Source organism: Erpetoichthys calabaricus, chromosome 1 (genome assembly GCF_900747795.2).
Source record: "Erpetoichthys calabaricus chromosome 1, fErpCal1.3, whole genome shotgun sequence".
In the NCBI taxonomy this organism is placed as follows: domain Eukaryota; kingdom Metazoa; phylum Chordata; class Cladistia; order Polypteriformes; family Polypteridae; genus Erpetoichthys; species Erpetoichthys calabaricus.
The window spans coordinates 330,470,274-330,493,013 of NC_041394.2; the positions used below are offsets into that span (position 1 = coordinate 330,470,274).

A 22,740-nucleotide genomic window follows, 5' to 3' on the forward strand; every position below is an offset into this window, starting at 1 on the left:
CAAGCCAGTTTGTTCAATGGCTATCACTGCTGCTTCAGGGATTCAGCATACTAGCGGTGAATGTCATGCTCTGTTGTTATCAGTTTTCTCATGATTTGCATTTTATACATATATTTTAGTGTTGACTTGCACAAAGACACGTTAGGCTAATTGGCGACTGGAAACTGTTCTTGTATGTGTGTACACATACAGTGCATCCGGAAAGTATTCACAGCGCATCACTTTTTCCACATTTTGTTATGTTACAGCCTTATTCCAAAATGGATTAAATTCATTTTTTTCCTCAGAATTCTACACACAACACCCCATAATGACAACATGAAAAAAGTTTACTTGAGATTTTTGCAAATGTATTAGAAATAAAAAAAATTGAAAAAGCACATGTACATAAGTATTCACAGCCTTTGCCATGAAGCTCAAAATTGAGCTCAGGTGCATCCTGTTTCCCCTGATCATCCTTGAGATGTTTCTGCAGCTTAATTGGAGTCCACCTGTGGTAAATTCAGTTTACTGGACATGATTTGGAAAGGCACACACCTGTCTATATAAGGTCCCACAGTTGGCAGTTCACGTCAGAGCACAAACCAAGCATGAAGTCAAAGGAATTGTCTGTAGACCTCTGAGACAGGATTGTCTCGAGGCACAAATCTGGGGAAGGTTACAGAAAAATTTCTGCTGCTTTGAAGGTCCCAATGAGCACAGTGGCCTCCATCATCTGTAAATGGAAGAAGTTCAAAACCACCAGGACTCTTCCTAGAGCTGGCCGGCCATCTAAACTGAGCGATCGGGGGAGAAGGGCCTTAGTCAGGGAGGTGACCAAGAACCCAATGGTCACTCTGTCAGAGCTCCAGAGGTCCTCTGTGGAGAGAGGAGAACCATCCAGAAGGACAACCATCTCTGCAGCAATCCACCAATCAGGCCTGTATGGTAGAGTGGCCAGACAGAAGAAACTCCTTAGTAAAAGGCACATGGCACCCCGCCTGGAGTTTGCCAAAAGGCACCTGAAGGACTCTCAGACCATGAGAAAGAAAATTCTCTGGTCTGATGAGACAAAGATTGAACTCTTTGGGGTGAATGCTAGGCGTCACGTTTGAAGGAAACCAGGCACTGCTCATCACCAGGCCAATACTATCCCTACAGTGAAGCATGGTGGTGGCAGCATCATGCTGTGGGGATGTTTTTCAGCGGCAGGGACTGGGAGACTAGTCAGGATAAAGGGAAAGATGACTGCAGCAATGTACAGAGACATCTTGGATGAAAACCTGTTCCAGAGCGCTCTTGACCTCAGACTGGGACTACGGTTCATCTTTCAGCAGGTCAACGACCCTAAGCACACAGCCAAGATATCAAAGGAGTGGCTTCAGGACAACTCTGTGAGTATCCTTGAGTGGCCCAGCCAGTGCCCAGACTTGAATCCAATTGAACATCTCTGGAGAGATCTTAAAATGACTGTGCACCGATGCTTCCCATCCAACCTGATGGAGCTTGAGAGGTGCTGCAAAGATGAATGGGCGAAACTGGCCAAGGATAGGGGTGCCAAGCTTGTGGCATCATATTCAAAAAGACTTGAGTCTGTAATTGCTGCCAAAGGTGCATTGACAAAGTATTGAGCAAAGGCTGTGAATATTTATGTACATGGGATTTCTCCGTTTTTTTTATTTTTAATAAATTTGCAAAAACCTCAAGTAAACTTTTTTCACGTTGTCATTATGGGGTGTTGTGTGTAGAATCCTGAGGAAAAAAATGAATTTAATCCATTTTGGAATGAGGCTGTAACATAACAAAATGTGGAAAAAGTGATGCGCTGTGAATACTTTCTGGATGCACTGTATGTGTTCATTGATGGAATGACATCCTGTCAGTGGCTGTTTTCTACCTTGATCGGCTTGACCATGAATTACATTAACTGGTTTTACTTTTGGGAATGTTAGAATGTTATAGTATTGACTGGGATATAGTATAGTTGTAGTACAGAGATATAGACTAAAGTGGGAAAACCCACCAGCTACAGTAGCACAGGTGCATGAGTTCAAAGTGGCAATCAGTGACTGATGCTTTAACATACTTGTTTAAAAAAAAATCTAAAACTATTACATTTCATTTCATCTGTCCATTTTCAAACAGGCATAGTTTCGGTTCAGGGTCTAGTGGGTGAGTGATGTAAACTTTGTTGCATATCAATTTAATTTAAAAAAAAGTTTTATTCAAATGTGCACTTTATACAGTTCCAGATAAGTTTATATTCAAACTAGACATTAAGCCCGTTACAATAACGGGTGCTAGAACAGTAGTGCATAAACATTAGTAGGAACAGTCTATATTAAATGGCAAGGGACCTTGACCTCATTCTGTTTCTGTAATAAAAATAAAATAGAAACGTATATGACAATACAGTAAGTATAATTAATATTACATTTATCCTCTCCTCTGTGGCTGTTGATTGATGTGTTGTGTCTGTTTGAAGATCTCCTATCCTGCCACTCTTTATTTTAGCTTGCTGTGGCATCACTCCAGCAAATACTGTGCAGTTCCCCAGCAAGTATTTTAATTTGTGCTGGCGTGCAGCTGATTATTGTACAGTATGTGTGGCGTCTCCCCAGCAACGGATTTTATGTGCACGGCCACAAGTACCCAATCAGCACTCTCCCCAGCAATGATGTCCTTTATTAAAGAGTGCTCCGCGCATGCGCACTTCACCAGACGACACACGGACACGGACACATGGCCATACACAGGGATTTTATTAAAGAGGATGCCACAGTGTTGTAGAAAATAATTAACCTTTGTCAGTGGATGAGTAAAGCGACAGAAATTGTTTAAAACAAGATTGCATTATAACGTCTTAAGAAGAAATAACTGACATTGATTCTGCAGAACTTCTTAATGCTAATAATAATCATCAATATACTTTTAATGTAAGAAAATATAAAGGAGATGGTGATGTTTATTATGAATAATAAAATGAAAATTAAATACACAGAAGAGGGAATAACACATGATCTCAATTAGTGTTTTTCTGAAGTTTTTATTTGTGAACAACTCTTTATTAATGCTGAGCTTGTAAGTTTATAGTAAAAATACAAAGCAAGATAGTTGTGTACATCCCCTTTGCAATCTAGCAATATCTGAAAGTTCTCAAAGGGTCTGAATATGTTCGAAAAGCACTATATTGTGTAAACTAATTTTCCTAAATCAGGAAAATTTCTAATAACTGAAGAGAGAAAACATCACCCAGTTATGTAAAAAAACATCATCACGCTGATGCCGATAACTCTAGACTGGTGCTGTTAATGTGCTGCAGGTGTAAATAAATGAAAAGAATTATATAATAATAATAAAAGGAGTTTTATTTGTATAGCACAGGGGTGGGCAAAGTCATTCCTGGAGGGCCGCAGTGGCTGCGGGTTTTTGTTCCAACCCAGTTGCTTAATTAGAAAACAATCCTTGCCAATAATTACATTTCATAGCTTGTTAGTGCTTTAACTCTGCTATTTCAGGTCATTCTCATATCCTAGATTTTTTTTTTCCATTCTAAGGATATCATCCAAATACTTTGAAGTGTAAACGGATGGGTAATTCTCAGTCCTTCACTTTTTTCTCTTCTCTTTCCTTCCAAGTATTTAATTAAACCAAATAGTGCACGATAAATACACACAGGTGTAAAGGGTAGCAAGCAAAATGGATAACTGCTGGTTTCTTTTGTCATTTGTATCTTATTGCTAATAAGGAGCAATTAAAAACCAAGAATGCAGCTGTTTAAGACTTAAATAAGCAATAAGGGTTCAAAATCTTAATGAGAGAGATAACTAAAATGAAGCAGAAGTGTTACTAGAGCAATAAGAGCTTCTTATTAAGCAATTGGGTTGGAACAAAAACCTGCAGCCGCTGCGGCCCTCCAGGAATGAATTTGCCCACCCCTGGTATAGCACATTATCATAAACTCAAGGTCACTTTAAAAGAAAAATCAGAATTGTACAATACAAGCATTAAAATTTTAACAAAACACAGAGTATTATAGAACATGTTAGAATATATAGCATAATATTTTTTATTATTGTAAAAATGAACTGATGAGTAAACGCTGTCAGATTTAAATAAAGGAATGATAATGTTGAACAGAAATATTTATTTTAAGATTGGACTTAAATGAGGAAAAATTTGTACAGTTACAGAGATGCTGTGGCAGATTGTTTCAGATTATGGGAGCAGCTACATTGGAAGATCTGTCTCCCATAGTAGACAGGCATGTAACAAGAATAGAAATTGGACCAGGTCCTGAGGATCTGAGTAAGTGAACTGGTGTGTAGGTTCAGAAATGTAAAAAGGAGAGAAGCCAGTTAGAGCTTTAAATGTAAGGACAAGTGAGTTACACTCTATAGGCGCCGCTATAGGAAACCAGTGCAACTGAAATAGAATAGACACGATATGTGCAGATTTCCTAGTGTGAGGAGAATGAAGAATTTTACATTTATTTCACTTTGTAACTACATTTGCAGGCAGACCTGAAAACTGTGAATTACAGTAATCTGCACTAGAAGCGATGAGAGCACGAACAAAAATTTCTGTATCACGAAAGCTAAGAGAAGATCAAAAATAGTAAATGTTATGTAAGTGACAAAATGCTACTGTAGTCAAGGAAAGAGATGCGTGATTAAAAAGAAAGCGTAGGATCAAAAGTAATACCAAGGTTATGGACTGCACTAGAGGGGGAACACTGATTCCATCTCAATTAAGACAGAAGTCATTAAGCCTTGAAAGAGTGGCTTTGAATCCAATAAGCATAGCTTCAGTTGTTTCACGATTCAGAATTACAGTAAGATAAGATAGAGGACCATCTGACCATTGTAGGCTGTTAGCAGACCACCAGCATGGATTTAAATGGCCAAAAGTAGTTGTTCACGAATTAGTTGGAGTTTTTTGGGATAGCAAGAAAATGATTAGATTATGGAGGTGAATACAAGTAATTTAGCTTAATTGACAAAAAGCATTTTAGGTGGCACATCACAAGTGGCAGACATCAGGGTCACGGTGGACAGATCAGTGCAAAATTAGCTTGAACACTTTATGGTATAATGAATTGGTAGAGATGAAAAGTGCACCATTTTGTAGACTAGTGTGTTGTCCCGTGTATGTTTCTGGCACCTTAATAACATTTGCAGACAGCACTAAATCAGGTGGTTAGGCAGGTAAACTGCAGTCAAGAGTTACATTTGATATGTGGTCCATGAAATGAAATTCAAATTATTACACATACAAAGCAAAAATATTGTTTATTATCACACAATGAAGGATATGAAGACATACAGTTTATCATTTGAGGAAGTCTTAATGAATTGACCAGTGTCAACAACCAGATAGTGTTCAGAAGCAATGAACACGTTTAACAGCATGTTGTGTTATATAGCCCCGACCCCCGTGTGTAATGGAAGAGGTTATGTTTAAACTAATCAGCATATTTCTGAGGTCTGATATAGATATGGTTTATTGCCATATTGTAAGAAGCACATAAAAGTGATAAAGAAAGTCCATTAAAGAATTAATGGTCAGAGACAACAGATAATGAGCTACAAGTTAAGACTGAAGAAACTGAGTTAAATGTGTTCCGTGCCTTTTGGCTGTTTTTAAATATGTTGTTCTCTAATTTGTTTACAGAGAAAAAAAAGAAAAAAATCCATTTCAGTAGTAGATGAATGGCAACATTATGGAGGAGAAAAGTCCATTTGCCCAGCAGCCTCTGAAAATGGAATATAAATGTGAAATTGCATACTCAGAAGAGGCGAACAATGATGAGGAAGTGAGGAATCACAAACTACACAGGGGTCTCCATGTCATGAATACATGGGATAAAAAAAGTGTGGCTATTAAGGAAGAGGACTGTGAATGGGAATACCTGCACCTTCAGGAAGAGAGCCCTGTCATTAAAAAGGAGGATTGTGGATGGGAGGCAGAAGGTGTTAAAGAAGAGTCTGTGTCAAATCCTGAAAATAATGACCTGGCAAAAAATGAAGATGTAGACAGTATCAAGGAAGAATTCATTAAATCAGAGTCAGTCGCTCAGGATGTGTGTCCAGATGAGGAGGTTACTGCAGTAGGCATCTCGCCATGTGGATTCCGCTCCATGCAGAATCATTCTGTTGACGGGGACTCTGACTCTTTTAATACTGACATAAATAAAACTGAAAACTCATCATGGTCAAGTTCTTCTGGGGAAGGTACGTGTAAAATAAAAGCTCATTGTGATGTCTGGAGTAGACTGATGTAATGAGGCCTCTCTATCTTCCTTTTTAAAGAAGTTGAGGAATTCACTTTTTACATTTTGTTCTGAAAAGATTCTTTTTAAAACTTAGTAACATAATGGCATAGACTTGAATTGAAAAGTAATTCAACCCAGACTAATGTATTCCTTGTTAGTCTCCTAAAATGGTACCTTTAACTGCATTGTCACAGTTTACCAACATTAAATTAAAGAAAATTGCAAGCCTAAGTGCTGTTTAAATGGAAGTGTGCAGATATTAAGTATAGATGAGGTTTGTTACAGATGTTACCCATGATGGACACTTTAAGGACTTTTAGAAGAGCAGTGGGGAAGGTTGCAAGTTAAAGCCCAAAGTGTCAGAAATACAAACCTACCTGACAACCTAGACAACATTATTTTTAGTGACAATGCAACTCACAGCTTTTTCTTCTGTTATAATAAGTAGTATGCCTGCTCACAGATTCCTTAGTCCCTTAAGTAATCCTATTCACGACAAAAATTAATTTGCGTCATTCTATATTAAATCAACCAATTTTCCAGAAATCCCACGAACTTTGGTTTCAAAAACTTCTGAAAAAATAGCAAGTGTGCACACGTTATCCAGTAGAAATCCTATAAAAATGATTTTGATGTAAGATCAATAATTTCCAAGATACAGTCAATTTTGTGAGTGGAGAGGGGTGTCAAATTTAACACAGTTTTATTTTTTCATCAGTTTCACAAGACCATATCTCAAGAACTAAACCACCTAGCAGGCTCAAATTTTGCTTACTGGTACTTTTATAGTACGCAACAAAATCAAAATGTTTGGTCTAAATGCTTATGAGATAAAGGGGATTATCTAGAGAAGGACTTAAACAGAAAATGTCTCTATACGCAGATGATATGGTACTGTATATATCAGACCCACAAAATACTGTGCCTGCAGTCCTAACAGCACTAATAGAATTTCGAAAGATTTCTGGTCTCAGAATTAATTTAAATAAAAGTGTGCTCTTTCAAGTGAATTCTCAAGCATACAATATTAGATTGGACACCTTCCCTTTTATCATAGCAGATCAGTTTGAATACCTAGGGGCAGGGGTGTGGAAATCAAATTTTTTTCTACTTGTCCATGGACAAGTAACCTTAGAAAATCCACTTGTCTGCCAGTTAAATTCACTTGCCCATAAACAAATAACAAAAGTGAAAAATAGTTTATTTTTTCTGATCTCTTTTATTGATACCAAAACTGCCTTCCATTTTAAAACTGAAAAAAGTTCTTTTCATTGAGTAGTATTTTGCCATCTTGCTCTAAAACATTATATAAAAGTTTCCCTTATCATTTTAACTCACTAATAAACAATGCCTTCATTATAGCTACACTAGTTCTGTTTCACATATTACAGTTACATAACAGGACACTGTCCTGATTCATTTTCTGCCATGTTCTTCAGCTTTTGTCTTGCAACATCTTCTCCCCCAAGAATCTTTACCATCTCAGACAGCATGGGCTGAATGCTGTTCATTTCTGCTTGAGCTGAACTGCATGGTTCCTGGACTGATGGTCCTGCAGAAGTGGATGCTGAAGACTTTTCAGGTTTTTTATGAGTGATGTACCTGTTGCCAGATGACAGCCAGAATTCCACAGCTGGTAGTGGGTCAAACTCTTCTAAAGGTTTGCCATCAACAACAATGCGCATCTGGTTTTGAAGGTTTTTCTGAGTCAGGCAGGTTCTTTGAGAACTCTTTACTAAATTCATATTGGAGAATAATCTCTCACAAGAAGCAGTGGAAGGAGAAACTGTAAGAAACAGTGAGATCAGCACACTAACATTCTTCAGAGACTCTTCCTTCCTCTACAGAACTGAGGTATAGACAGCAAGTGGATGGTACTGCCTTTGCATTGATATCTGCACTTTAAGTGCTTGCCATTCAGATGGTGCATGTTTAACTTCCTCCTCAGTCAACAAATCACTATACTGCTGACACAAATTCTTGATTTCATAGTTTCCATAAGTGCTCAGTTCAGACAGAGTGTGTGACCAGATTCTGAAATCAAACACCCTCATATCTAACACAGAAGGCTTATCAAGGTCAGAAAATCTGGTAAGTATGAACTGAACCATGCTTTCCAGGAGATCATGAACATCTCTGTCTTCACAAAAATCTTTGAAACCACCAGACAGCTTTAAGTATCCATCAAATGTACTAGACTCCTTGTCAAACAGGTTATAAAACCTTTCTCCTGGCTCCTTTGTCATGGCATGCAATCTGGTGTACAAGGTGTCAATAGCCCTTTAACTTCAAATATCAGCAAGTTTTTGCTCTGGAAAAGAGTTGAGGTGGCTGTAATAGCATAAAATACATCCATCATCAGATATAGGTACTTAATAAATTTTACTTGCTTGAGGTCATGTAGGATGGCTTTAGCCTGCCCCAGTTCATCTGCCTTGTTTGATGTGGAAAGTATGTCTTCCATGTGGGTAACAGTTACATGTAAATCCTGGCCAACAGCTTTCAGTGCTCTGGATTTTGATGATACCCATCTGATGGCTTTTGTTTCTGAATGCATAAGCAAGGTTTCATTCAAAACTGACACAAGATTTTGCAGCTCACTTCGTCTCTTTGGTGAAAAAGAATAAAACTTGCAGATGCGCTTAATGGTGTCTTCAAACTTTTTCAGATAGCCTACGTCTTTTACAGCATCAAGTACACCTAACTCCAGTTTATGTGCCACACAGTGTGTAACAAGAACTTTGTTACTTACACAATCACTGAACTTTCTGGCAACACCATTTTTAGCTCCAAGATTAACTGTTGCACCATCAAGATTAATGCACACAAGCTTTGGGTCATTGTCTCCAATTTTTTCAATATCAGTGCCACATTTTGACAAACCATTTGTTATGGCAGCAACAACACCATCTGCTCTGGCATTTTCTAAATTCTCAATGCTAGCCATGGCTGTGTAAGTATCAAACATTTCTGGATGAACGTACCTCAGTAGTATACCTTCTTGGTCTATTACTGATGAGTCAGTGCTTGAGTCACTCATGACTGAAAAGAAGCTGACATGTTTTATTTTTAATAAACTGACAGCGCGAAACCAACTAGTTTATATGAAAAATTCTCTAATCAAAAATGATCTATAGACAGCTAATTAAAATTGATGTTGTCACGCAATAAATTTCTTAAGTCCTCAATATATCACAACCTACGCGAAATCGCAAATTTCAGGAAAGATTAACTGCCTAACAAGCTTTGTTATGTGGTGAAAACATTTGCATTGTAAGTAAAATGACCGCATTTTTATGTAGAAACAATGAATTTTATCAATCATATATAAAAGTTATCGATTATAATGAAAAATCATCAGATTACATCGTAATGTCGGCATGAAAAAAAATGACCACATCTCCAAGCGTGTAAATAGTAGGGTAAAATACTTGTGTAAGACCGTAAGAGTGCTTCCACTTTGAAAAATCAGCCGTCATTTTGTAAACAATATTGAAGACATGAAGAATATGCCTAAGTAGACTGTTTACGCACAAAGTATGTACCCAAATGTTTAAAATTTGAAAGTAGTGGCAAAAATGTGCCCTGCACAGCACATATAATTCTTTTTTCTCCAGAAAATTGCACTTGTCCACGGACAACTGAAACCAGAAAAACACGCTTGTCCGACGGTCAATTTACCCATGTCGGACGAGTCGGCGTTGGATTTCCACACCCATGCCTAGGGGTAAACATCACCAGTATACATAAAGCTCTTTATCAACAAAATGTTGCTGTCTGTATGGAAAAAATTAAGCAAGACTTGCATAGAAGGTCAACCCTCCACCTCACTTTAGCAGGAAGAATTAACGTTGTTAAGATGAATATCCTTCCTAAGCTTCTCTTTTTATTTCAAAACATTCCAATATACATCATTAAATCATTTTTTAAGAAATTAGATTCAACCATAACCTCATTTATTTGGAATTCAAAACATCCACGTATCCAAAGAGCGACCCTACAAAGACCTAAGGGGGAAGGTGGCATGGCTCTACCTAACTTTCAGTTTTATTACTGGGCACCAAATATACAAGCTATAAAAACCTGTACATGGACACAAATAGATGAACATACACAGGCTTGGTTCACAATAGAAATAAAATCCTGCAGTACTTCTTTATATTCTTTGCTTTGTACCTCAATAAATACAAGTTATTGCCAATATACTAACAACCCAATTGTGCTTCACTGACTCAGAATTTGGAACCAATGTAGGAAGTATTTTAAGATAAAGAAGCTTTTATCTGTGGCACCTCTGCACAAGAACCACCTTTTTCCACCCTCTCAAACATATGCAGTTTTTAATGTCTGGAAAACATTTGGGATTAAATCACTTAGAGATCTGTAAATAGACAACGTCTTTGCATCCTATGAGTAAATACATTCCAAATTTAACTTTCTAGCAACACATTTCTTGCACTACCTTCAAATCAGAAACTTTGTTAAACAGAACCTGCCCAATTTTCCTCACCTCCCACCTACCTCGATGCTGGAAAAAATATTGATCAGTCTTGAGGACTCAGAGAGCATCTCCGTAATATATAAAACCATTTTACAGTCCCTCCCTTTCAAAGATCCAAGAGGACAATGGGAAAAGGATCTCTTACTCAACATATCAGAAAAGGAGTGGAAAGTAGCAATGCAGAGAATTCACTCGAGCTCCATATGCGCAAAGCATGCAATTATTCAACTCAAAATGATATATCGAGCACATTTGTCTCACTTAAAATTGTCCAAAATGTTTCAAGGGCAAGATCCAACCTGCAAACGCTGCAATCAAGTTCCAGCCTCACTGGGCCACATGTTTTGGGCCTGCACCAAATTAACATCATTCTGGACCAAAATCTTTAAATTCCTATCAGACGGCCTTGGTGTCACAATCCCCCCATACCCATTAACAGCTGTGTTTGGTGTTCTTCCAGATGGGATTAAAGTGGGGAAGGACAAACAAATTGTGATTGCCTTTACTACACTACTGGCACGCAGACTTATGTTGCTCAACTGGAAGAATCCTAACTCTCCTGTTTTAAGTCAGTGGGTCACTGATGTTATATACTATTTGAAAGTGGAAAAAATCTAATTCTCACTCAGAGGATCTGTTCAGAACTTTTTCAAAACCTGGCAGGATCTAATCAATAACATTTTAGAATAAGCTTTTAAAGCACTGAGGAAACAGATTCTCACCCTTTTTCTTCTCCATTTATCTTTATTCACTTATTAATTCATCTATGTACTTATTTTTACTAGTTTTAAGTTTTACTCTACTGGCTTAGCTCTCTTTCTCTCTTTGATCTGTTTTCGACCTTATTTTTGTAAAAAATGATAAACTAACTAACTGATAAAACTTGGTGATATCTTTGGGTTTTTTTTTTCAATTTAAAAATCTACACAGGGCTTTTCAAGGGGTTTTAAATAAACAAGAAACTGTATCAGGGTTTGACTAGCAGACCTCTCAAATGAGAAAAATCATTTTAGGTCTAATTTTCCATAATTTTAAAAATTATTTTCCTGTATCCTACATCTTCCTTTCTTTCTCAAAAAAACAAGTCTTACTTTTCTTATGTGAATCTTTTTTTTTATTTTCCATTCTAAACATGGTTTAAATTCTCCAATTATCAGTGATGATAATCATCAGGTTCTCCATCACTGACTTGGGCATAGGATTAATGGAAACAATAAATTACCAAAGGCACATTAAGCAAAACACATGAACAACAGGTGCTTGATTTCTCATTAAATACAACACAAGTTATAATGAAACCAGTAACGGCACACTGCATGATAACGTTCAGTGAACACACTTGATTTGAGCATTCATAATTCTCATCCTCTTTCCTTAGCAGCTCTTCTTTTCTCCACCCTAGTGGCCCGCTTCTTCTCTTCTTTCGTCAGCATCTTTTCATGTTAAAACTGATTAAGTCAATGTTTGTGTTGCAGTTACTTAGTACGTTTTCTTTCATTTTTCACTTATGCTAGCACTTAAGTTTTCAATCTGCGTCAAGAAGTAGGGGACGTGACGGCGAAGGTGGTAAAGATGAGAACGGCGCCCATACGCACGCGCCACACAGCTGCCCTGTTGGCCACTTCCAAGAGTTGATTCAACTGTAAAAAAACAATAAAAAGAGGAATCATCAATCATTACCCCAAAAGCAGATAATAGACGTCAAGTAGTATATGTCAACCAAATTTCAAGTCAATAGTTCAAACGGTTTGCGAGCTACAGTGTGATTTGAAATCCTGGACAGACAAACGAATAGCCACGGTAGCGTATTATATCGAAAGATGTTAACATCTTGGTATTGCAACAGCAGGAATGTGAATCATTTCATTTCTGTTTCAGTCGAAGTGCAGAGTGTCTTTGATGGTACTGTAGCTTCCCACTAACTGTTGTAGGTGCACTAAGCAGTTCAATGACACACTGTACTGGCACCCAACAAATATCGTCTGTAGGTGGCCAATTGAACGACTGTGCAGGACAGTTTGGATGCATGAAACATATCAGGATGTCTGATTCCACTTCACTCCTCACATCACGAATTACATCAATCCCAACATTTTTTATCATAGATGCACCCAGCATAGCCTCCAGTAGGACACTGGTCTAATGTGAGGGATGCATTTGATCCGTCAGGAGTGTGATGGCGAGAGGACAGGATCTTAGCTGCTGCTTCAGTGCTGAATATTCAGACAATCAATTGACTTTTTTCACCAGACACCCGGCTGACTTTGAGTTTGCCATTTTCTGTAGGTGGTGTTCTCCAGTACCAGGTACTCTTTTGGCCATGGAGAATCACATTCTCGGTTCAGCAACTTGAGATAGGATACTATCATTTGAAAAGAAAAAAAGTTTGACATTTTTGACAGTTTACTGATTGAAAACTCAATGAGAACCATTATTGACACATCGCACATTCAGCCTATGTTTAGGATGGACAGTAAATATGAAAGATTTGGAAAAGAAAAGTAAGATGTGAGTTTTGAAAATGAAAGAACAATGGGACGATGCAGAATGAATGAAAAATATTTTTAAAATGATCTGCACATGCTATAAGGATGCTCTGAAAATGAAATCCAAAATGATTTTTTTGGATTTGAGTGATTGGCTGTTCAAACCCTGATACAGTTATTTTTCTGTTTATTGCATTTTCAGAAAGTCCATATAGGTACCTGAATAAGAAAAAAAAAAATCAAATGTCTGAGCTGCCTGAACATAGCTAAGCAAAAAACTCAAATACAATTTTGGTCAATTTGAAGGGGCTGCTTTGACCATGCAGGGTCAACTGGACTAAATGTTTTAATTTCGTCACATACTATACCAATTAATGTACCAGCGTGCAGTCTGAGCCTGATCAGTGGTTTAGTTCTTGAGCTATGGACTTGTGCATTTGATAATAAAATGAGGCTAGATAACCCCCCACCCCCACACACACATTCAGTAAATTGTAAATGGGAAAGTATTGATCTTACATCAAAAAATTTTTACAGGGTGTCTCTTGACTAACATGGGTACACCTGGTAATTTTTGCAGAATTGTTTGAATCCAAAGTGCGTGAGCCATTGGTTAATTTGACATGGATTGATCCATTTCTAATTCAGCCCTGTTTGTAAAATTCAGAAGTGAAGCATTGATAGGTAAACCAATGTTCTGTTAGTTAGCCAGCAATCAGGTCTGGTCAGGTTGGGGAGCATGCACTAGTACAGCGTGTTGTCGCACCCACTACACATCGAAACAACTCGGGATCCTGGTTTGGCAAACCCTCAGGCAGACATGCGGTCCAGTCACATTGTCCGGAAATGACCATCTATATGCCGCAGCCTGGTGTTACATTGGCGTCCCCTTAGCCTTGTCCAGCTATTCAAGTCCTCAGCAATGAGGATCCTGTAAGCTGTAAGTTTCTGCTGTTAGTTTCAGCCACAGGTCTTGCGCATATTATTCCATGTTTACTGGCCAGATACTGAAGCTTAATGAAGTCACAGTTGGCTGGGAATCCAGCAAGACAGCTACAGAGAATCCAGTTTATTTAATAGTGGACTCGAGGTTAGATAGGATTATATTTGGTTTTGTTAGTTGGAGATTGGTTATGTTTATTTGTGTTTAGTACTAATTTGTTGATGCTTTGCAGTTTGTTTGAGTTGTGCAATTCCCCATGCAGGACTGAAATTGTGTTTTCTGCTGTGTGTGCATGTGGCATGAGAGAACTGAGTCATCTTTCTAAGGACAGTTGTGGCTCCATGCAGTTCTCAAAAGAGAGGATGCTTTTGGAATTGGTCTTGTCCATATCTTCCTTGCCAGTGTTGCTACATCACACATTGAAATCATTCAACAGGATGAACTTCTTTGAAGAAGCCAGTCTATACCACATCAAAATTTGAGTAGAACTAGGGGTAATGACAGTGGTTCATTTGAAATAGTCACAAGTGCAATTACCCAGATGTCCCATGCAGTAAGTGTCATCAGTTTGTTTTCTGTAGTTTCAACAACACAGAGGAGCAGACAGGATACAAGGAGATAACAGTGTATATTTATGCATCACTTTTAAGACCCTTCATTTTTCTCTTTACAACAGAAGCAAACCTTCTAGTTAGTATATGCCCCTTATCTCCAGATTTAAAGTTCTTTCCTGTTCACTGTTAGCCCATCACAGCAGGACTTGACAGAATGGACAGGACAATACATTTGAAATGTGTTAACATGAAGATCCAAAACAGCATCTACTTCACAGTGATAGGTTAGTGATCTTAATCTGATGGAATGGGGGGCCACTCTGGCCGAACATCACAGTCTGTTGCAACCTTTCTCTGCCTTCATACACATTATAAGACAAGCATTACAGTTTTGAAAGCAGCATGTTTTCACTTTTGTGGAATACGTTCATTTACCCCAAAAATATACATTGATAAGACATATTTTTAAACAAAGAAACTCCAATAGTGGCTTGCACTATATAAGCTGGTGGGCTACAAGGTTTTGTCTGTATTGATTTTTTTTTGGTATACCATTTTGTTCTTTTTCAACCTGTAATAAGTGTATATGTTTAATATGTCACTGTGCTCTGTACAAATATTTTATAAATCTACTTTTCCTTTCTACCCACATGTACAGCTAACACAAAGCCAGATTTAGCACAAGGGCTCATCATTTAGAACTGCTAGTCAAGCAATAGAAGACAAGACAGGGGCAACTGCGAAATGGGCATTATATACTTAAGTGGGGGCCTTCACATGGAGAAAGAGTATAAAGCTTTGGAACATTGCCCAGCACACCTTTGAAGCTGACGGACGGATGGGAGATAATGTCATCCGATCCGGAAAATCTTTCCAATGCAACGGCAAAAATGGCAGACTCTACACATCGGGCCCCCACTCCTAAAGGTCTTGTCATGGCTTCCTTCGTCTGTTAATGCAGCGTAAACCGTCATTAAAAAAAGTGAAGTTATTTCTCCTATGTGATTTTTTACCGCCGTATCACTAAGGGAGGGATATCACCTTTTTATATTATATCTATATAGTTTTGGGTTATGTAACACGTCGCAATTAAAAAAGCACTAATTCCAACAAGGGAGCTAACGCCCCCTGCTGGATACACAACCCTACCTCACTTCACCTTTTTGTTTGTTTTGGTGACCGAAGAAGCCATTTGAATAGACAGTGCTGTGGAAAAGCATTCCTGATATTCTCCTTTTATTCTCATAGTTACCTAAGTTATCCATCTCTCTTTCCCAGGCTAATGGATGAGAGATATACAGTTATAAGGTTTACACTGTAGTTCTGGTACTTCTGATGGGGCTTTATCCAGTTTAGTTTACCTCTTGAAGGCCATTGTGTCACAGACCTGTATTTAACACTTCTAACCCTGTTTAACCCTTCAGTTAAACCCCTGACCACACTCTACCTGAACCTCTGAGACGAGAAAAATGTAATAATCTAGGCCAAATAAATGTAAAAAAGTTTATCTTGTATATTAAAACTCAAAGATTAAATTTTAAATGCAAATTATATCTGAAATAATACTTTTGCTTGCTGCCTGTTTTAACTAGTAGCCTGTATAATACAGTTAGAGCCTAAGTAGTAAAGAAAATAATATTCAGCACTGATAAAGCAGATTCAGCCCCCCCCCCCCCCCCCCCACACCCAATCTTCAACAATATATACATATCTTTCAAATCTCATTATATTTTTATTTAGAATTTCTGCTCAAAAGAGTCAAAAAGAAACTCCTCCTTCTTAAGATAGTTTCCTTTTATGTCTGATAATCATTAAAACATTTGGATTAACTTTGCATTTCTCAGCATAAGTAATACTTCCTTATTTCAAATTATATTTTAATTCCCTTTTGTCAGTTTCATACTTAGTAAAAGTTACAAATTTCAATTATTTTGTGCAGCACTTAAAAGTGGACTTGTCTTTATGGTTTTAACTGATGTCTTTAATCTTGTGTTTTCAAATTTCCCAGGCTAGCAGTCACGACAGTTTCAATCTTTTGGTGTATGAGTTCCTCCAGTCCATTTCTGACCTGATCTGGATCTAAGCCTGAGCTTTCACTGGTGGGCCAGGGTGGTCTGTTCTTTTGACAAAGCACTGTACCATCATAGCATGGTTTGACTTTTGCAACTAATACTTTTTGAGAGCTATAATGAAAGTAAACTTCAGTGACATGATCGACGTCAGACTGTTTGATATGTAACAAACTGGGATCAATATAAATTGTGTTGTTCATAATCCATTACCAACTCTTATTAATATTTCTTCTGTAAAAGCACATGATTGGTTCTCATCAAAATGTGAGTTTTTGTTATAGAAAGCCAACTTGACAATCTCACTGACTTTTCACAAGCATGTTTTTGTAGCGTTTGATTTTGCTTCTTATGGATAGCTCATGTTCTTTGAACAAGCATTTATTATAAATTTATAGGGTTGTCATTGTCAAGTACAGAGTGCAATGAATTTCTTACTTGCATTCTTACTAGTCACTCTATTATACATTTTGACTGAAACAAAATACTGGAGAGAGTTGTGCAGCACAATTACATTTGTGTGGGTCAGTCACTCAGAATTAAAATCAAACCAGTGTGTGTTGCAGAGAGAAGAGAATCTGTAAATTTGTAAATTAAAAAAAAAAGAAGAAGAATTTCTGCACTAGTCGATTGTTTCTTGTCAGGTTTTCTGCACATCTGATATTTACCTAAAATTGTGCATTTATGTATTTCTGCAGATTTACACCTGAGTGGCTTTGTCTCTCCACCATCATTTATTCAACCTTCTCTTCAGCATAAACCACAGCAGGCACTGCATGATGGGAAAAAGAAGATTCCAAACTCAGCATCAGAGATTTTAATACCAAATCCTTTACAGGGTAGTTGTCAACCTGTTGAAAAGCCAACAAGGACTAACACAACAAATATTCATCAAGAGGTGCAAAGCTCACATTCAGAATCATTAGATGTCTGTGAAGATTCGAGGAAAGCTTTACAATGCAATTCTGAATACAAAGAAACAAACAGTTGTTTAAAATGGAAAACACATTGCTGTTCTGAATGCGGTAAAAGATTCACCACTAGTACAGACCTTCAGAATCACTTAAGAACTCACAAAGAAGAGAAACCATATTGCTGTTCTGACTGTGGCAAGCGATTCGCTTTCAACAGCAGTCTTAAAATACACAAAAGAATTCACACTGGAGAGAAACCATATTGCTGTTCTGACTGTGGAAAAGAATTCTCTCACAGCCGCAGTCTTCAGTTACACACAAGAATTCACACTGGAGAAAGACCATTTTGCTGTGCAGAATGTGGGAAACAATTTTCACAAAGGGGCCATCTTCAGACTCACAAAAGGATTCACGCTGGGGAAAAGCCTTATTGTTGTTCTGAATGTGGAAAAGAATTCTCAACCAGTAGCAATTTTCAGACACACAAAAGAATTCACACTGGAGAGAAGCCATATTGCTGTACCCAGTGTGTTAAGCGATTCACTACTAGCACCGATCTTCAGAATCACTTAAGAATTCACACTGGAGAGAAGCCATACTGCTGCTCCGAATGTGATAAACGATTCTTCTGCAGTAGTGCTCTACAGAAACACACAAGAATTCACACTGGCGAAAAGCCATATTGCTGTGCTGTATGTGGTAAACAATTCTCTGAGAAACGCAGGCTTCGGGTGCACACAAGAATTCATGATGGAGAGAAGCCATATTGCTGCTTCGAATGTGGAAAACAATTCTTCTGTAGTAGCCAACTTCAGAGGCATACAAGAACTCATACTGGAGAGAAACCACATTGTTGCCTTGAATGTGGCAAACGATTCTCCACCAGTAGCCATCTTCAGAGACACACGAGAATTCATACTGGAGAGAAACCATATTGCTGCTTTGAATGTGGTAAAAGTTTCTACACCACTAGCCATCTGCAGAGGCATTCGGCAATTCACACTGGAGAAAAACCATATTGCTGTCTTGATTGTGGCAAACACTTCTCCACGAGTAGCCATCTTCGAAGGCATGCAAGAATTCACAATGAGGAAAAGAAATCCACCCTCTTTTAATAAATCATACAGGACTGATAGCTAAATGTAAAAATAATAAGAGGAATATTCCAGGGGGGAATCTCTGTCACCCCTCTTATTCTGGCTGGGATTAAACCCACAAAGCACCCTCCTTGATAACGTCTGTCATGAATTTAACATGCTCAAAATCACTCACCTCTTCTTTGTAGTTGACCTGAAATGACACAGCTCCAGAAACCAACGCCTTGAAGAGCAGTTACACTTGATAAAACAATTAGTCAAATGATATCCAAGTAACAACCAGGCTTGATTAGTGTGAAAATGCAATATTCATTTTTGATAATTAACATCCACAGAAAATCTCAACCACAATTATGATTGTGTCATCAGAAATTTGAACTGAGAATCCAAGCAATAAAGCAAATAATAATTCCATGGAATCGTAGACTGGCCACAAAATGATCTCCAATAATTGGACCATTAAACAGTAAAACACAGCACACACATCAACTGATACATAAGAGTCAATGCATTGCAAGGCTTTACATCCTGGGATCTGCAAGAGGCATCGGCCTGATTGAAATCGATGCCAAAAATATTGGACTTCACGATTACCTCATGTACTCTAAATACCAACATGTATAGGAAGTATTCAACCATTAAGCAAAAAGCCTAAAACAACCTTCATTATAAAGCTTAATCAGCTATTTGCTAAATGCGAAGGCATGACAGAAACATTCCTACATGTGTGAAACGTGTCCAGACAGTGGGAAATATGCAGCCCTCTTGCTCCATCCTTTATAGATCAAGAACTTATTCATGGATGGCTTATAAGGGGTGAACTAATTCCAAGAGATGAACACCTAATTATGGCTGCACAGGATAGAGGTCTGCACACAATGTGGTTTAAGGCATTAGGAGGACGAAGGAAAAACAGAGAAGTCTTTGTTTTGCCAGGCAGATGTAGTAACAGTCACGCATGTGGTTGATGTTTATGAGGTCTTGATGCCTGAAGGTTTATATATCCAAGGACACAAGAAAGCTACCAGATTCACACACTGGAATACATGCAAAAATACAAGCTCAAGAGATACACTGGAGCCACATGCCAGACCTCATAATAGGAAATGAGGAGGTGTAAGTCATTTGGAACACACCAAACACAATGGACAGAAAACCGAGTTATTAAACAAAAAAAAATTAAATAGCTGGACAAAGTGTGGATAATAGATTTTTCAGTTCAAAGTGGCTATTTCATTATGAGAGTGGAGTGAAGTGCAGTCAGAGGTATGCAGCAAATGGAACAAAACCCTTAAAATTGTGTTAGCGGTGTTGGGATCCACAAGAATAATGTAAAGAAAGGACCATCTTAACATCATGCCAGTTATGATCATCCACTACAGACCACAAAAGGGGGCATCAATTCAGCTCAATTCAGTTTATTTTATTATAGAGTTGTTCATATGGGTTTACTGCAAACAATACAGCTATTTGAATGAGCCTTTGCCGAAAATTTTTGAGAACAACTGTAAAGGTAAAGCAACAACATGTTATAACTGTTGAATGATATTCACTCCCGTTTTGAGACTGACTGTGCCAAACCATTTTGGAGAAGTTAATATTCAAGAGGAACTGTATTTCTGTTTAGATTGATTCCTACAGAATCACTAGCCACAAAGTCTTAAGATACACAGGAGAATTCACACTGGTTTAGAGAAATTAACCCCATTAGACAAGCCGGCCATATTGCTACCTTGAATATGACAAAAACATTCTCAATAATGAGAAGTCTCAGATCCACGCCAGATTTCACGCTGGAGAAAATCCATATCACTGTTCTGAGGGAGCCAAACAATTCTCCGGGGGGAAGTCATCTTCAGAAACATATCAGAATTCACTTACAACGCAATACCCAAAAGGAGTAAGCTAGAAGAAGGAAGAGGACAACAAGTAGAGTTGAAAGTGATCAGGCCAGGTTGTGAACCCAAGACCCGATAGGTTTTAGAAGCAGTACCAATAAATGTGCTGCCTTCTGTCATGAGACTCATTGGATAGTAGTATTGAGACGTCTTCTTCAGTTTAAAGTGATGCATTAGACCAGACACTATTTTAAAGTTTCTTGTATGTTTTTTTTTCTTTGCTGCCTTTGTGAATAAAATCTTGCATGTAATGTATATTCGGGCCTTCTTAGTTATATTTCAGGTTTTAAAAACTAAAGAAAACTGTTAGCTTTAATTATCTTCAGTCAAATGAAGCTTTCAAGTCAGTTTAGAGCAGCAACACAAGTAAAAGAGAGGCAAATCCACCTTAATAAAAGTGTACATCTGTCACATTGATATGTCTCTGTCATTCCAACTAATGGCGCACCACAAATATTTATTGTAATATAAGGCATTGCATTTGTCATTCTAATAGATGGCACATCTCAAACATTAAGAATGCTTTTACAAATTCCTTACCAAGTAGCCTATAACAGAGACACGTGCACTGCAAACGTTAATGCTGAGGTCTATGTTGATTACTTAGATTTCAAGTCGTCTCAGATGGATCTCACAGCTAGTAGTTCATAAATTGATATCTAACATACAAGAGTACTGTACCCCAGTTCTTTTGTAGAATTACCTTTTAGATAGATGACAAACTTTGTCCCATAAGGTTTTCATTTTTTGTAAAGTTTTTTCATGCACATTTTTACATTCAGGTTCATTTTTTCCATGTACAGCACACTTCCTTTTGCAAGTCCTAAGCACTGCACATATTTCAAAATCCATTAATTTATTGAACCACTTCATCTGATTTATTTTTACTGTCACAGTAAGCTGGGGGCTGCCCCAGCTGAAACCAACCCTGGACATAAGTAGTGTGGTAGAGAGTAGGACTTTAGTAGTCCTCAGATCTCATCTCAATGTTATCTTGAAGAATCCAAGTGAATAGAATTAGCGAGCTTGTTGGACTGAATGGCCTGTTGTCATCAAAATTGTTCTAAAAGAAATCTGGCGAACAAGAGGAGACCATTCCGAACATCAGGCTTGTTTGTTTAGCTAATAACTAAGCTGGCCCAATATCTCATCCAGACACTCTTAAAAGGTTGTCAAGGTTTCTGCCTCAACTACACGACTCAATTCTATGTTACAAATTGCTATAATCTTGTGCATCTTGGCTTTAGCCATAAATGCACTTACCTTTAATTTCCACTGCTCTCCTTAAGTATGCTCTTTGCCATTTAATCAAAAGAATTTTACTCTTATCTACTTTATCAATGTCTTTGATAATCTTGATGACCTGGAAAAGGTCACGACACAATCTCCTCTGCTCCAGACTAAACAAGTTTAATTCTTTCAGTCCATCATGGTACGACATGTCCTTAAATCCTGGGATACACTTGGTTGCTTTCCACTGCACAGCTTCAAGTGTCTTTTTTGTGGGGTGGTAACTAGAACTGCACACAATACTCTACATGTAGTGTCACTAGTTCATTACATAGCCTAAGCATCACGTTCCTTGGTTTATATTCAACAGTTTTTATGATATAACCTAATATTTTATTTTCCGTTTTAATTATTTCTGCACATTGCTAAGATGATGAAAATGTTGAGTCAATATAAACCAAAAAATCCTTTTCAGAGGTTGCTTCCTGTAGGTCAGTGTCTCCCATCTTTAAAGTCAAAGTGAACTTTATTGTCATCTCAACCATATACAAGTATACAGATAGACGAAATTGCAAAGCTCAGGGTCTTGTATTTATAACTGATGTTCCTTTTGCATACATGTAGCAGTTTGCACTTTTCTACTTGAACCTTCATATTCCAGGTGTTCGTCCAGTTCTGAAGGTTATCTAGGTCTTTTTTATGTTTTTTCTGCCATCATCTCAGTGTCTGCCATTCCACCAATTGTAGTGTCATGTAGATCTGACAAGTTTACTGACTACACCAGAATCAACGTCA

At 37.8% G+C, this 22,740-nt stretch overlaps 2 protein-coding genes across 3 annotated transcripts in view; one reads left to right on the forward strand and one right to left on the reverse strand.

Moving 5' to 3' along the window:
* LOC114666753 (zinc finger protein 721-like) overlaps window positions 1-22,740 on the reverse strand; it is a 207,283-nt gene that overhangs the window by 156,286 nt on the left and 28,257 nt on the right. The window lies entirely within an intron of this gene.
* Window positions 5,632-21,277, forward strand: LOC114666188 (zinc finger protein 501-like). Of its 2 annotated transcripts, none has more exons than XM_028820960.2 (2): window positions 5,632-6,212; window positions 17,505-21,277. In XM_028820960.2, the coding sequence occupies exons 1-2, from the start codon at window positions 5,687-5,689 to the stop codon at window positions 18,833-18,835; spliced, it is 1,857 nt and encodes a 618-aa protein (XP_028676793.1). In that variant the 5' UTR covers window positions 5,632-5,686; the 3' UTR covers window positions 18,836-21,277. The 2 variants fall into 2 exon arrangements, with proteins under 2 accessions (XP_028676793.1, XP_051781548.1); XM_051925588.1 differs by lacking the exon at window positions 5,632-6,212 and adding an exon at window positions 14,946-15,021.

What these genes read in the sequence shown, in the direction of transcription:
- LOC114666188 (XM_028820960.2), top strand. Translation starts at nt 5,687, where the DNA reads ATGAATGGCAACATTATGGAGGAGAAAAGTCCATTTGCCCAGCAGCCT. An exon ending in GTCAAGTTCTTCTGGGGAAG is followed by an intron (nt 6,213 to 17,504) that starts GTACGTGTAAAA and finishes GTATTTCTGCAG; the next exon opens with ATTTACACCTGAGTGGCTTT.